This window comes from Ochotona curzoniae, unplaced genomic scaffold, assembly GCF_017591425.1.
Source record: "Ochotona curzoniae isolate NIBS_2020 unplaced genomic scaffold, NIBS_Ocur_1.0 scaffold_1037, whole genome shotgun sequence".
NCBI classification, from domain to species: Eukaryota; Metazoa; Chordata; class Mammalia; order Lagomorpha; family Ochotonidae; genus Ochotona; species Ochotona curzoniae.
Window position 1 is genome coordinate 20758136 of NW_024467083.1, and position 15235 is coordinate 20773370.

Below are 15235 nucleotides of genomic sequence, written 5' to 3' on the forward strand. Positions count from 1 at the left end.
GGCGGGCCGGCAGGGGAGGGTCGGTCCGGGGGCGGCCCCAGCGCTCGGCCCGCCTCCGGCCCCGGCGCCCGCCGCTCGAGGTCCGGGCTCCGGGGCAGTCGGGGGGCAGCGGGGCAAAGCCGCCGGCAGAGGCTCCGCTTGCAGAGAGGTGGGCGGCGAGCGAAGCAGCGGGACCCCCGAGGACCCCGCCGCAGCCCCCCGCGGCCAGCCCCTGCGGCGGACCGGCGTCGGGAAAGTTGAGAGGCGCTCGGGGTGCGGTCAGGCAGGGCCGCTGCTGCCCTCCGGTGGCCAGCCGGGCGCCGGCTCCTGCAGCACCTGAGACCTGGGCTCGGGGAGGCGTGGCTGGGCAAGGGCGGCCCCAGGGCGCCCATCCTGGGCCCGAGAGTCCCTTGCCATCCCTCAGCCAGACCTCCGTTCCACTTCCATGCATGCGATTCCATAGGTTCAATTCCTGCCTACTCCACCAAAGTCACACCCGCAAATGCTTCCGGAATCCCAGGTGCAAAATTCAGTTCCTACTCCTGTGGTATTTTTTCCAGATGGCTAGGAACCGTTAGGCCTCTCTGCGGCTTGCAGTGTTTATCTGGTAAGGTCGCCCTGTGGGCAGGCCGGTGCACGAGGAAAGAAATCCTTCAACCTTTCTGTTAGCTTGTGATGGGGACACGACGGGCTCAACTTTTGACACTCATTACTGCTCTCTGGGGTGTGTGTATGCAAACTGCATCTCAGAAAAAGTGGCGTACAGAAATGTACCCGCAAAAATTCATGGGGCCATTCTGGACTTTTCTCCTGCCCCTTCTCACACTCCCATGTGTGGCTGTTTGTGGCACTTAGTAGGGCTTCACCAAATATTTCCTGAATGAATGAACATTAAAAGTGGTACCTACTTCTTTTAAAAAAAGATTTTAATTGGAAATTCAGATATAGAGAGAGGAGTAGAGACAGAGCAAGATCCTCTGTCCACTGGTTCACTCCCCATATGGCCACAGCAGCCAGAACTGGAACCTCTTCTGGGTCTCCCACGTGGTTCTAAGATCTTCAACTGCTTTCCCAGGCCACAAACAGCAAGCTGGATGGGAAGTGGAGCAGCCAGGACATGAACTAGTACCCATATGAGATCCTGGCATGTGCAAGGTGAGGACTTCAGCCACTAGGCTACTGTGCCAGACCCAGTGGTAGACTTTTTTAAAAGATTTAGTTATTTAGTTATTAAAGATTTATTTTATTTTTAATGCAAAATCAGATATACAGAGAGGTGGAGAGACAGAGAGGAAGATCTTCCATCCAATGATTCACTCCCCAAGTGCCCACAACAGCCAAAGCTGAGCCAATCTAAAGCCAGGAGCCAGGAGCTTCTTCTGGGTCTCTTAGTGGTTGCAGGGTCCCAAGGCTTTGGACCATCCTCGACTGCTTTCCCAGGCCACAAGCAGGAGCTGGGTAGGAAGCAGGACCACCAGGATACAAACCAGTGCCCATATTGGGTCCCGGTGCAGTCAAGGCGAGGACTTTAGCCACTAGGCCACCATGCCAGGACTACTAGTACTGACTTTCTTCAAGATGCAAAGTACTGTGCTGCAGAAGATGAAGCTGTGGCCTGCAGCTCTGGCATCCCATGTGAGCATAGGTTGGAGTCTAGGCTGATCCGGTCCCCTGCTAATCCTCATGGGAGAGCATCTGAGGATGGCCCAAATGCCTAGACCTCTCTGTAAGTCCTCACTTCCCCCCGCCCCAACCTGGCAGGAGACTTGGAAGTTCCTGATTTCCTGGCTTCCCCCTGGCCCTAATCTGGCTGTGCTGACCATCTGAAGAGAGAACCAGCAGATGGAGGCGCTCTTTGTGACTATACCTTTTAAATAAATAGATCGTTTTTTTTTTTTTTTTTAAAAAATCTGGAGCCCAGCGTGGTAGCCTAGCACAGCAGCTAAAGTCCTTCCTTGAACACACCAGGATCCTATATGGGCACCGGTTCCAATCCTGGCAGCCCTGCCTCCCACCCAACTCCTTGCTCGTGGCCTGGGAAAGCAGTCGAAGACCGCCCAAAGCCTTGGGACTCTACACCCGTGTGGGAGACCTGGAAAAGGCTCCTGGCTCCTGGCTTCGGATCAGCTCAGCTTTGGCTGTTGCAGCCACTAAGAGAGTGAATCAAAAGATGGAAGATCTTCCTGTCTCTCCTCCTCTCTATATCTGACTTTCCAATAAAAATAAATCTTTTTAAAAATATCTGAAGCACAAGTCACATGCGAGAAACGTGGGGACAGGTCCTAAGCCTGGTCACGTCTCTGTTCAATAATCATTCATTATGAGTGCAGAGAGCCCCTTACAGCCTAAGAGAAATATAATTTCCAGCTAGCTAACATTTATAGAACTCTTATCACAAAGACCTGGGTCTGTCTACATGAACTTGAACTACCTTGGACCTTACAGCAACCTAATGAGGGGGCAGCAGCATTTTTTGTTTGAAGAAATTAACTTTTTTTTTCATTTTTTCCAATTTTTTTTTTCTTCTTGATATTGAGTGAAGGGGAAAGATAAAGGGAGAAGTCACATCCAGCCTCCCAAACGTCCCAGTATTCACGGATGGGGAGCCCTCACCCCAATATCAACCCAGGGTCCTGTATGGTGCATGTTCTGAGAGTTCTGAACAAGTGGTTCTAAAATGCTATTGGTTTCACTGATCCAACGGTGAGGCAGACCTCCCAGTGTCCATTGATTGGCTGACATAGCCGACCTCAAGTCTCCATTCACCCAGATTCTTGCTGTCATCGTTTGCTGGGATAGTTGTCCAATTTGCTCTGTTCTTCCTCTGCTATGGTACCAAATGGGCTGCCATATTCTCCATGCGCATCAGGGTCTGTGTCCACTGCTCCACCTTTTTAACTCGCAGGCAGGCCCAAGGACCAGGGTCAGGTGACCTGAGCCCCACCAATCCCACGCCCCCAGGACTCACAAACCCGGCACCCACCATGCAGGTGGGCCAACAGACCTGGGGCAGGCGGCCTGACCCCTGTTGGATCTCTCACCACCGGGGTTCCACAAACCACCTTGCTGGTGGGCCGCAGGACCCAGACCAGGCGACTGGAGTCCCATGGGATCCTGGGGCAGCAGTATTTTCTCTACTTCACTGGGTAGGAAATGGAAGCTCACAAGGATGGCAGCACTAGTGCTGGCCCCTACACCAAACAGAGCCCAAACAGCGGCACTTTGGAGCCCCTGCTCTTAAATGCTATTTTGTCCTGACTCCTAATACAGCTGTAATCCAGGAGGTAATGCCTGAGAAGAAGGTACACACAGACTGTGGGACACACGATCCTCAAGGACAGGAGATGTGTTCACGATTAGGAGGTATCTAAACTTCGAGTAACAAGGGCCAGTATTGTGGCATAGTAAGCTAAACCACTGCCTGCAATGCCACATCGCCTATCTGAGCACCAAATTGAGTTCCGGCTGCTCAGCTTCTGATCTAGCTGCCTGCTGATGTGCCTGGGAAAGCAATGGAGAATGACCTAAGTACCTGAGCCCCTTGCCAGCCACCTGGATATCTGGATAGAACTCTGGACTCCTGGCCCAGTCCCAGCTGTTGTGGCCATTGTGGGGAAATCTGTCATTCTCCTCTTCAAACAGTTTTGTTTTGTTTTAACATTCATTTATTTTTATTTGAAAGTCAAATTTACAGAGAGATCCTGCATCTGCAGGTCAACTCCCGACATGCCACAATGACTGGAGCTGAGCTCATATGAGGCCAGAAGTCTCTTCTGGGTCCCCCAGATGGAGACAGGGGCCCAGGGACTTGAGCCATTCTCCTCTGCCTTCCCAATCCACAAGCTAGATGGGCAGTGGAGCAGCCGGGACACAAACCAGGACCCACATGGAATGCTGGTGCTGACAGGTGGTATATTGGCCTGTTGAACCACTGAATGAGCCCCTCAAACAGGTATTTTTTAGAAATTTAAGAAACTCGGGTCTGGCACAATAGCATAGCAGCTAAAGTCCTCGTCTTGTATGCACCAGGATCCCATATGGGTGCCAGTTCTAATCTCAACTGTACCACTTCTCATCCAGCTCCCTGCTTGTGGCTTAGGAAAGCAACCGAGGACGGCCCAAAGCCTTTGGGATGTTGCACCCATGTGGGAGAGCTGGAAGAAGCTCCTGGCTTTGGATCAGCTCAGCTCCAGCCGTTGTAGTGCTTGGAGAGTAAACCATCAGATGGAAGATCTTCCTTTCTGTCTCTCCTTCTCTCTGTATATCTGACTTTCCAATAAAAATAAATAAATCTTAAAAAAAGAAAAAAAGAAATTGAAGAAACAAATTAGAGCTACGAGAGACCCACAGAAAGCTCATGTGGCATTTGTGGAAGATGCAGCTGGAGAAGGAACAGTGGTCAGACCCGTGAAGTCCTCCTATGACACACACATCAATTCTGCCCTGAAGGCAGTTAAGAAGCCACTAGGGAGACAGATAAAAAAAGACCTAAAGTGCTGACAAGTGGGAATAGAGATACGTGGACAAATAGGAATGTTTAAAAAAAAAAAACCGTAATCAACAATACAGCCATGAGTCACTCAACAACAGGGGCACATTCTGCAGAATGGATCATTTCAGAATGCCGCAATTGCACGCACTTTCGCAAACCTGGATGGAATGCCCTATTATGTGCCCAGGCTGTCTGGTCTATGCCATCATATACACAGTTCTGTTGACTGCACAGTGCATGGCTGTATCTTGTAGCACAAGGAGGGAGAAATGAAAACCCAGGAGAACCAGTTCTGTTTTGTAACTTCAGTATGAGCTGAGAAGCTAAAACAGGAGAAGGAACCTCTGTGTCTGAAGGCGGAAATGATGAATTCCGTCTCTGTATGTTGAGACGTGCAGGGGACAACTGGGATTATGTGTGGCTTCCAGCTCAGGGAGAGCCTGAGCTGGGGACAACAGCCTTTGGCAGGATGGAGTCAATGAAGCGGATGAGGACGCTCAGGTGAGGGGGTGGCCTGCGAGAGCAGAGGGCAGAGGGAAACAAAACAGTAGGACTCTTCTGGGGTTTTCCTTGGGTTTCCACATCCAGTCAAAGCAAACAAAGACACGTGCTGTGAGTCTACTGGTTTATTTACCAATAGTGGTCATTCTAGATGGAGCAGACCACCACCCTTGGGACAGAGCGAGCTCAGCAGAATCTGGGGTCCGGAGAGGGGTGAGAAGAGAGGGGCCGCTCTATGATGGCAGGGGAAGCTGAGGCTGAGCCCTTCAGGAGTAACTGCCGGGCCCTCCCAGGGGGATGACGAAGACGGAGATGTCATCCCCAGAACCCAGCTTGTTGTTGGGCAGTCGCCAGCCACGGTCCCGGGGGGTGCCCCGGGCCCCCAGGACCAGAGCTTGGGCCAGAGCTGTGTACCTGCCAGGAACACATGTGTGTGTTCATGTGCCAGACGCAGAGGCAAAGGAAACACACAGGCTCCCAGGTGGGTGGGTACCCAAGCATGGCCTCCCCTCACCACCACACCGTGCTGGGGTCACCTGCTGGGCTCACCTGCTGGGGTCATTAGGCTCATAGGCGGACAGCACCTTGTCAACAGTGGCGGCAACCTCACTGTCGTTGGTGACATCCCACAGGCCATCTGTTCCCAGGATGAGCACATCATCCGGGCAGTGTTCATACTGTGTCAGGTCATACACTTGTACCTGGTGGGCAAAGAGGGTAAGAGGGGGCTGCGCTGGGGTGGGGGCGGCTTGGTGGACAAGGAGCCTGAAGGATAAAGGGGACCGTGAGCCAAAGTCTGCTTGAGCTGCCAAAGAGAGGGTAGGCCTTAACCATGTGGCCACAGCTCACCTCCGGGAAGCAGGAGAGGAAGGGCTTGATGGGCAGGGTGGAACTGCAGACCCTCAGGTTGTGGTCTCCCAAGCCTCGGGTCACCCCGATGGTGGCCATCACCCGGGCCTGAAGGGAATGAGGTGGGGAGCTGCTGTACTGTCAGCCATCTCTGGGCCTTTCCCAGCCCTTCCCTCAGGACAGGCCTCTGCCTCCTGCCCTCGCCCACCTCTACCTCACACTTCACCTTTTTGCCCTCCCCACAGACTAGAGGAAACTTGAGATCCTCCAGCTCGATCTTTTTGTAGGCCCTGAAGAGAGAGGGAGAGGCGGGGAGAGGAGGCATCACCCAGGGATGAAGGCCTGCTTCCCCTGGGAGCAAGCAAGGACCACACCCCCTGTCCCATCCCAACTTCCAGGCTCTGGCTTCCCCCCATCCCTCCCTACTGGGTGTGGCTTTGTGTTGTCATGGGAACAGGGAGGGATGCGTTACCAGCCAGTCATGTTCTGGTCCCGGTACAGCATCCTCTGGCCGAGCTCCTTGGGCAGAACTCTGCGAGGAAACTCGAGGTGGGTGAATTCCCCACCCAGCAGCTCTGGTTTCAGGAAGCCCTGAAGATGGGAAATGGCCAAACAGTGCAGAGGGTCAGGGCGTATCAGGCATACCTGGTCTAGAGACCCGGTTAATTATAGCAGGCCCTGAAATAGAGTGTGCCACGTGCCCGCACCTTCTACTGCTGCAGGAACTCATTTAGTCCCCACAGCAACCCATGAGGAAGCACTGATGTGTAGAGAGGCCGAGGAGATTGTTCAAGGTCGCACGATTAGCAAGCAGCCTCCACCAGCCAGGACTCACCTTTACACAAGAAGCCCTCCTGCTCTCCAAGGGCCTTGGCTGCTCGCTCCCCCACCTCTGACTCCACTTCCTTCCTCGGCTGGCCCATGGGAGGAGGGAGTATGGGACCAGCCTAGGTTCCTTCCTGCAGCATCAGGCAGCAGCTGGCTTTAGCTCTCCAGGGTCTAGAGCCTGGCCCTCCCAGGGAACAGCTTTGTGTGTCTGTGCAGGAGAGCGGGGAGCCCCGGTGCAGAGTGACACCAGCCCGACAAAGGCACCAGGAGGTGTGGGTCCTGCTCACCAGCAGCTGAAGTCGCTGGCGCTCGGTCTCCGGGGTGAACTCCCGGGACATGGGAATGACTTCACCATTCCGGACAATGATGGCCCTGCCCAGAGAAGAGAGAGCTGTGGTCTGGCTGCCTTTGGGCCCTTGGGGGAGACTTCCAGAAAGAGCAGGCTCTCCCTGGAATAACCAGGAGGCTGCCTCACCCAGACTTCTGGCCTTTCCTTCTGCTCCCAGCCCCACCCTGACTCCCTCCAATCTGGGTTGGACCTCTCCCACCTCACTTTTTTATATTCCCCCTCCCCAGAGCACGCTGCCCTCTCCCATACCTGCTGTCACCTGCATTGGCCACATACACCTTGCCTAACAGGTAGACCACAACCAACGCGCAGCAGCCTCCTTCCACTTGCTGGCCATGCCACTCCCGGGCCATCTGCTCGTCCTGCACACAGGGAAAGGTCTAAGGGAAGTGGAAGAGGAGGGTCCAGCAACCCAGCCACCACCCCCCTTCCACCCTTCCATCTACAGAAGTCACCAGGCCCCACCAGAGCACAGTGGAGGACAAGAAGGACAAGTGGGTAGAACTTGGGGTCTCAGGGTCTCACCCACAGGCCCAGCAGCCCATAGGGCCGCCCACTCACCATGAGCCGGAAGGCATTCTCGATGGCCCCCACGACCAGGCTCTCATGGGTCACTTCCTTCTGTGGAGAGCAGCAGGACTGAGGCCCAACTAGCTGAGAAGGATTGGGGGAACCTGGTGTCCCCGGAGTGGGTGAGAGGCAGAGTGGAGGTGGTGAGGGGTCCTGAAGTATATCTACGAGGTCCTTCAGCTGCTCCCTGACGTGCCGGTGCAGGAGCCGCGAGGCCATTTCAGCAGCTCCGCCCCCCGCATGGCCATCAAAGAGGCCCCAGTAGTAGAAGCACAGTCCCTGGTGGAGCAGAAGGAGGTGGGAGAGAGTGAAGAACAAGAAGACCAGGCATCTGAACCCACATCGTGGAGCTCACAGCTCGATGGAGAGGCAAACCAGACTCATTCTCCAAAAAACAGGAAGTGCTCCAGAAAGCTGAGCTCAGAGGATGAACAGAGTTGTCCCAAATCAGCACTGCAGACCAACCCAGGCATCCACAAACATAAGCAGATAGTGGAAAAGTCAACATTCACACTGACAGGGACTCAAGCCAAAGGGACAGACCAGGAGGGTTGGGAGGCAGGTCTCGGATGGAACATCCCGGGAGAGGTGTTCCCATAGTTCCCCGGAAGGATAGGAGACAGGGCGGGGGCTCACCTGGCCTCTCCTAGGCTCTTTGGGGACCCCAGCCACACTCCTCCGACCTTCCACATACACCACTTCACAGCAAGCCTGGTCCTCGTTGTGCCGGCTCTTGCCAGCGTTGATGACCCTGCCAGGCCAGAGAGAGAGTGCACATCAGGGAGGATGCCAGGCCAGGTCCTGGAATAACCGCCCCCCTCCGCAGACGCACACATCTTCTGCCTGCTGGCCAAGCCGGAAAAAGGTCACGGCCACCTGGGATGCAGGCCAGAGGAAGGAGGGCAAGGACTACTGTCTGGATGGCAGGTCCTCCCGCCTCCCCCCTGCCAGCCGGGCAGCAGCACTGGCCTGCCTCAGTACCCTCCCCCGCCCCCCCTGCAAAGGAGGCACCCCCAATGGTGCAGCTCCTAGGTGTTTGGGGAGAGCAGGTGGAAACACAAGTATTCCTTCGCTGACGGCCAAATGCCTATGTCGCACCCCCAGCCCAGTGAACTGTCCCAGGCGCCTCATCCTGGGCACACCCACTTTCATGTTAAACCACCCGGGAAAGTTTCTGTAGATCTGGCAACGAAGAAATTGCTCGAGCGGGTGACCCGAAGAGGGGAATAAAAGCTGAGCAGGCGTGGAAGCCCACCTGGACTAGGCAGGAGACACAGAATCCCTCACAAACTCCCTCCCCAGGAGGCTACAGGAGATGGATGGTGCGTGCCAGCAGCCCAGCCACCTCCCTCAACGACCTCAGTGCCCCCCCACCCCAGTCAGCCTCAAGGCTCCCCCTTCCTGGCAGATGCATTAAAGACCCCCGCAACCCGGCAGTAAGGTGGGCACTGCAGCCACGGGGGTCGCTTTCCGTACTGACTGGCACCTGTCGGAGGCCGGGGGGCGTCCAACTAGGACCCCTCCAGCCGCACCGCCGGGCCCCGCCCCCGCCCCAAGGCAGCCGGCGGCCTCCCGGTGTCGCGAGCTATTTCTGGGTGTGGAGGGGGAAGGGTTCGGTGAGAGGACAGAGAACTGGGGCGCTGAGGCTGGCAAGCTGACGAGCAAGTCTTCCCAGCCGAGAGTCCCCGACCGTCAGGAGCCGCTCGGTGCTTCCGCCCTCCTCCCAGGTCCTAAAGGGCCGAGCCGCGGCTGAGAACTGGCCAACTCATCCTCAGCGGCCCCGTGCCCTCTGAGACTGGGAAAGTGGTCCGGGGTCTAGGGCCGAGAGGGTAAGGGTGGTCGGGGAATTGGCCAGGTCCTGGAGAAGGCACTTCGGCTGCACCCGGCTGGAGAGCGGACTGGAGGGGGGATGCGGCCCGAGGCTCAAGTGGACAGGAACGGTCCTGGGACGAGGGAAGGCACCTGGTCCCGGGGCGCGGCGCGGCAGGGGAAACGCACCCCAGGGCCAAGGGTGCCTGGCCAGGAAAGGGGCTGGGAGTCCCATCTGGGTTTGGGTGCCCTGGGGGCGCTCACTCGGCGTAGCCCGTGCTCCAGGGCAGGCGGCGGCCCGTGTCCGGAGGGCTTTGCACAGCCCGGCCCGCGTGGTCATCTGCACGGCGCAGCCCCCCGGGGCTCAGCTGCAGAAAGGTCGGTCTGGAGAAGCTCGCTCGAGTCTCCCCGGTCTTGGCAGGCGCCCCGCTCTTCACCGAAGGACTCCTGGGTGTTTCTGCAAAGGCGGTGGGCGGCGCCGTGGTCTCACCAGGCGGGTCCGGTGACTTGGGGCTCACCAGGTGCGCCACGGCCGAGCGCACCCGGTTTAGCATGCTGCCGCCTGCCCCGCCCAGCGCCGGCCCCGCCGCGCGCCCGCCCCGCCCCCGAGCGCGGGGTGGAGCTCGACGCCGCCTGCCCGCCTGCCTGGCCGCTGGACCCGGGCGGGCCTGGCCAGGGCCGCGCGCCACCTCCCCGGGCCCTGCGCCGCCCCGGGAACCGCCCCTCCGGCTCCAGGCTGCTTCCCAGCCGCCGCATTCTTGCTCGCTCCAAGTCAGCTTTCTTAGGGGAAGTGGACTTTGTTGCTACGGGAAGTGGGTGAGCAGGGGAAACCTTGTGTAAGCTTTGTTGTGGGTTAGATCGCAGGTGGAACTTCCCCATTGTGACGGGGCGTCTGGGCGGGGCGGGGGAGGCGGTTCGGGGAGGGTCGGTCTCCTGGCTTAGTTCACAGTGGCAGCGGAGCCGATGACTTGTGAAGCACCTGGTGTGACCGTACCTCCGTCTGAGGCTGCTGCAAGGAGAGCCAGGAGAAGATGCGGGGTGGGGTGGGGGCGCTGATGGCGCACTGTCCCTTCCAGACCAGCTCTAGGTCTGGTGGAGTGGTTGCCACTCCCACCCCACTACCCTGACCAGGGCAGGACTAGTTAGTACAAATACTGATGCCACCGCAGCGACAACTCATGGAGGCTTCTGCCAAGCGCGCCCGCACACTGGGTCACGCTCACTGCACGGCCGCCGCTCCTGGTGCTGTCACCACTGCCCTCCGCTGCTCCGGTCATGTGAGTGACTTACCCCCAGGAGGTCACCTCCAGGAGGGCGTCACATCCATGTCCACCTCCCCACGCCCAACCTGGCTCCATCTGACCTCACTGCGTCGGGCGGGAAGTCTCAGAAATCGGGCGATTGGGTGATGAAAGTCGGGGTTCCTCCCCCCCAAGCAGCCCCCCTCAGGGACGCCGAATAAGTTCTGAGGCTGCCGCCAGGAGGAGACAGAGACCAGGCTAAACGCTTGGCTGGCGAAGGCAGCCCAGCTCTCTGGGAGACCCTGCCCGGCTGGCTACCTGTGGGTCCTCCCTACCTTCCCGGCTCCTCCCTCCCCCAACACACACCGGAGCTCAAGTGGGGCACAAGGTCCCTGGGCACGTTGGGGTGAGCCACCAGGAGCCACTGGCTCTTTCCACCCAGGGGCTTCCTGGCCATATCCCGGGCTAGAGTGTCCAAACAACGGGTTTGGCTTTCCTGGCAGTTTCCAAAAGCAAAACCCACAATGGCTGTTCAGATTGGCTGGCTATAATTATGCCTGAGGTTTGAGCAAGCGACAGAGCCAGGGAAAAAGGAATTTAAGAGAGTCAAACAACACAGCCTGAGGCACAAAGCGCACCTGGGACAGAGAGCACGCTGGCTGGCTGATGATCGCCAGCTGATGGTTTGTCTCCCTGGCGAACCAGCGCAGCCCTCAAAGGAATCGCGTGGTGGCAGCGACAAAAGTAGCACACAAGAAAATAAAACAAAAATGAAATTTGCGGTTGTGCCTATGTTTATGTGTTTTGGGGGCAGTTGACAGACCACCTCCAGTCTCACCCAGCTCCCTAATCCCTGCTCTTGGCAGGGCCCCGGGGGCTCTCTCAGTGCCCATCAGCGAGAAGGCCAAGCCTGCTTCCCCCAGCCATGCCCAAAGCAGAAAGTTCTGCCCTGACCACCTCCTGTGGCACCATCACACCTTCTGCATCCCGAGACTGTCCTGGACCGGGTGAGAAGTCATTACCTGTTCTCCTCCTCCAGGAGGGGAGGGAGGGTGGAGTGGGTGGAAGATGTGTTTCTCTGCTCAGACTGCTGGGGAGGAGCCTGCCCGGGCAGCTCAAGACAGCCCCCTTCTCCCCACCCCCCAGAGGGAGGCCTCTACACCTCCTTGCCCCTCCCCTTCCATGATACTCCAACCCCGAATGTTCCCTTAAACCCAAAGGTTACCTCTGCCCCAAATGTGTCTACTACTTTCATGTGAAAAATACAACCCAGTAAAGATTTCTGCAATCGCATTTCCGTAAGAGGTGCTTCCAAAAATTTAGGGAATCATAGGAGCTCACTGAAAATTCAGGGAGCAGGTATCCAAAGGTGGAGATTCTGCTTGAATTACCTACATCAGAGGACAGGAGCTTCAGTACCGGCTCCACTCTAATCCCAGCCGCCTGTTAGTGCAGATCCTGGGAGGCTCAAGTAGTTGGTCCCCACCACTCATCCGGGAAACCTGGCCTGAGGGCTCTGGTTTCTGCCTGATCCTGCTCCGACTAGTGCATGCACTGGGGAGTAAATCAGCAGACAGATTCTTCTCTGTCAGTCTTTTTCTCTTTGTTAGTCTATCTCTGAGTTTAGACAGAATAATTTTTTTAAAGATTTATTTATTTATTGGAAAGTCAGATATACAGAGAGGAGGAGACACAGGAAGATCTTCCGTCCAATGATTCATTCCCCAAGTGCTCACAACAGCTAAAGCTGAGCCAATCTGAAGCCTGGAGCCAGGAACTTCTCCTGGGTCTCCCACACGGGTGCAGAGTCCCAAAGCTTTGGGCCATCCTCAACTGCTTTCCCAGGCCACAAGCAGGCAGCTGGATGGGAAGTGGAGCTGCCGGGATTAGAACCAGCACCCATTTGGGATCCTGGCATGTTCAAGGTGAGGACTTTAGCTGCTAGGCCATGCCGTCAGGCCCATAGAATGAATAATTTTTTAAAGACATTTATTTGGGGATAGGAATTGTGGCACAGTGGGTTAATCTGTTGACTGCCAGCTTGAGTTCTGGCTATTGCCAGGGCTTCCAATCCAACTTCCTGGGAGTCAGTGAATGGTGACTCAAGTACATGGGCTCCTGCCATCCGCATGGGGGACCCAGCCGAAGTTCCTGGCTCCTGGCTTTGGACAGGCCCAGATGGGGTTGTCCCAAGTGTTTGGAAAATCAGCCAGCAGATCAAAGTTCCCCTTGCTCTCTCTGCACCCTCTGCCCTTCTCAAAAAGTTTCCCTAAATGAAAAAAAAAGAAAATCTAGCTATAGGTATTCCTAATAGTCATATTTATGAACTTTTTGAAGTACACATTCTGCAAGTTTTCTGATTAACTGGCTCAGATTTGACTTCCAAAGTGAGATTCACGCCCAGGGGTCATTGCACAGGTGAGGTTACACATAGGGCTCGGACACCAGCTGACTGCAGTCCTATAGCCTGGCATCCTAGGTACTAGGTTTTGTACAGCCAAGCTGTGGGTGGAGGGCAGGTGCGTGCCAGGCTGGGGTGGCGGGCTGCGTCAGGATGGAGGACTCTCCTGCTGCAGCCACAGCCATCCTCCTCACACACTGCTGTGTTCTAAACTGGTTCGGTCCGGTTCGCTGCACTGTTCCTTGAGCGGGTGAGCAGGTCTGCCCCCTGCTGAGTGCAGCATTACAAGTTACCTTTTCCTGGGACTCCTCTGAAACACAAGCTCAAACAGCAGACAGCTTCAGACCCTCGGCCCGCGTTTCCGTGGCGGCCTCACCCATCCCACACTCCAGTTACAGCCCCACACCTGGGATTGGGATTCTTCTATCCTCCTGAAAGGCCAACCTGGAAGTGTTGTTCAAAGAATTATGCCCACTGATAGGCCTGCCCAGTAGCTGCTCTGTCCTGCGCGGCCTCACGAGGCCATTGAGCACCTGAAGCCGAGCGCGTGCTGATGAGGAACTGAGTTTCGAGTGTTAGCGATGCCATCTAACAGCGTGAACTAGTGGCTACTGCACCGGGCTGTGCAGTTACAGGCTCCTATTAAAACTGAAAAACCCCGAAGGCCTGACCAATCACCTCTCGTCCTCTTCCTATCCCCTTCGCAATCGCGGCACCTCCTGCCTCCCCTGGGTCACGCGAGCCGGACCTCGAGGCGTGGAGGGCTTTGAAGGACCTCCAGAGCCGCCCATGGAGCCGGAACCCGCCGGCGCTCGAGGTCCTCGCGCCCCTCCTCGTGCCCTTGGCCGCCAGGGGCCGCTGCCTCCCGGCCGTGCCCGTCGCCCTGCGGAGCTCCCGGGCGGAGCGGGGGCGGCCCCGGGCGAGGTGGCGCGGGCAGCGGCTGCAGCTGCGCGCTCGCCGGCCGGCCAGCGGGGGCTTCGCAGAGGACCCGGCTGAGCAATAAGGAGCTGGCGGGGACGGCCCGGAGCTGACGTCTGAGACCCGCCGTCTGGGGCGCAGCCGCTCGCTCAGGAGGGGACGGGGCTCCCAGGGTCAGCGGCTCCCAGCTGGAGTCTGCCGGTCGGACTCCAGGTCCCAGAGGACGTGGGTGCAGTGCAAGTAGGTTCCCCCTTGTGCTTGTGTGTGTGTTGGGGGGCAGGGATCGCAAGATTTGGAGGGAGGATGAGGCAGGTGCGCTGGGGATGGGCTGCAGAGGGCAGGGAAAGGTGGAAGGCTTTTGTGTATGTGGGTTCACAACTCAGCCTCACCACCGGCTGGACGGGAAACTGAGGCAGGCGCATGGGCACCGGAAACAAATCTTAGAAAATCAGATTCTTTGGCTGTCTCGGAGAAAAGGGCAAGAGTGCCAGAGACCTGGGACCCAGTGTTCCGCCCAACCCTGAGGCTCCTGGACCTCGGAGTTCATAGGAGATTTGGGTAGACTGGATTGAAGGATGTTGGAGGAATTAGGATCACTTGGAACAAGGCAAAGTTGGAGTTCTGGGGGATGAGGTGAGGAGGGGGTGAGGAGTAGGGAGAGGAAATACTAACTTAGAAAAGGAGGCCAGAATAGGTGAGGAGGCTGGCCCCTGGGGCGCTCCCTCCCAGAACCAGGGCCACTTCCTCCACCTGTGCTGGTGGAGCCCTCTGGCCCTAGCTCCGCGGGGGCTGACACACAGGGTCCTCTGTCCTTCCTGGCCCCCACCAGCCTCTGTGTTTCAGGCTCACTTCCCGTGGGGCTGGGAGGGAGAGAGAGGAGAGAACAGAGAAGCTTTGGGGAGCCATAATCTTGGCGGCAAGTCAGGGAGCGGCTCATTCACTCGCTGTAGGCTTGGGGTGAGGATGATGGGGTTGAGTCAGGGTTGGGGAACGGGATAGGAGATGGGGGACTCGGGCATCTCTCTGAGGGGCTTCTTCGGAGGAACCTGCTTAGGACCCCTCACAGGTTCAGCTCCCTCCCAAGGCTGGGGATGTGGCAGGACTGATTCCCAGAGCCTCCATCATCTCTGCTCCACCCTGGGATGGCCACAGTGCCTGCCGCTGTTCTCTGGCTCCTCATCCTCCAGGCTCCAGGCGAGGGAGTGTGTGTGTGTGTGTGTGTGTGTGTGTGTGTGTGTGTGTGTGTTGGGGGAGAGGACTCTGCTCCTTGCCCTGGCAGGTAGGTGGGACAGCTTTGG

General features: G+C 57.2%; 1 protein-coding gene across 1 annotated transcript; it reads right to left on the reverse strand.

Moving 5' to 3' along the window:
* Positions 1 to 5082: 5082 nt before the first annotated feature.
* PPM1J (protein phosphatase, Mg2+/Mn2+ dependent 1J) lies at positions 5083 to 9943 on the reverse strand. The gene is made up of 10 exons (XM_040998949.1): positions 9642 to 9943; positions 8205 to 8319; positions 7560 to 7847; positions 7248 to 7360; positions 6937 to 7021; positions 6294 to 6412; positions 6048 to 6111; positions 5822 to 5929; positions 5522 to 5673; positions 5083 to 5386 (listed from the first exon to the last, which is right to left on the reverse strand). The coding sequence occupies exons 1-10, from the start codon at positions 9929 to 9931 to the stop codon at positions 5239 to 5241; spliced, it is 1482 nt and encodes a 493-aa protein (XP_040854883.1). The 5' UTR covers positions 9932 to 9943; the 3' UTR covers positions 5083 to 5238.
* Between the last annotated feature and the right edge of the window lie 5292 nt (positions 9944 to 15235).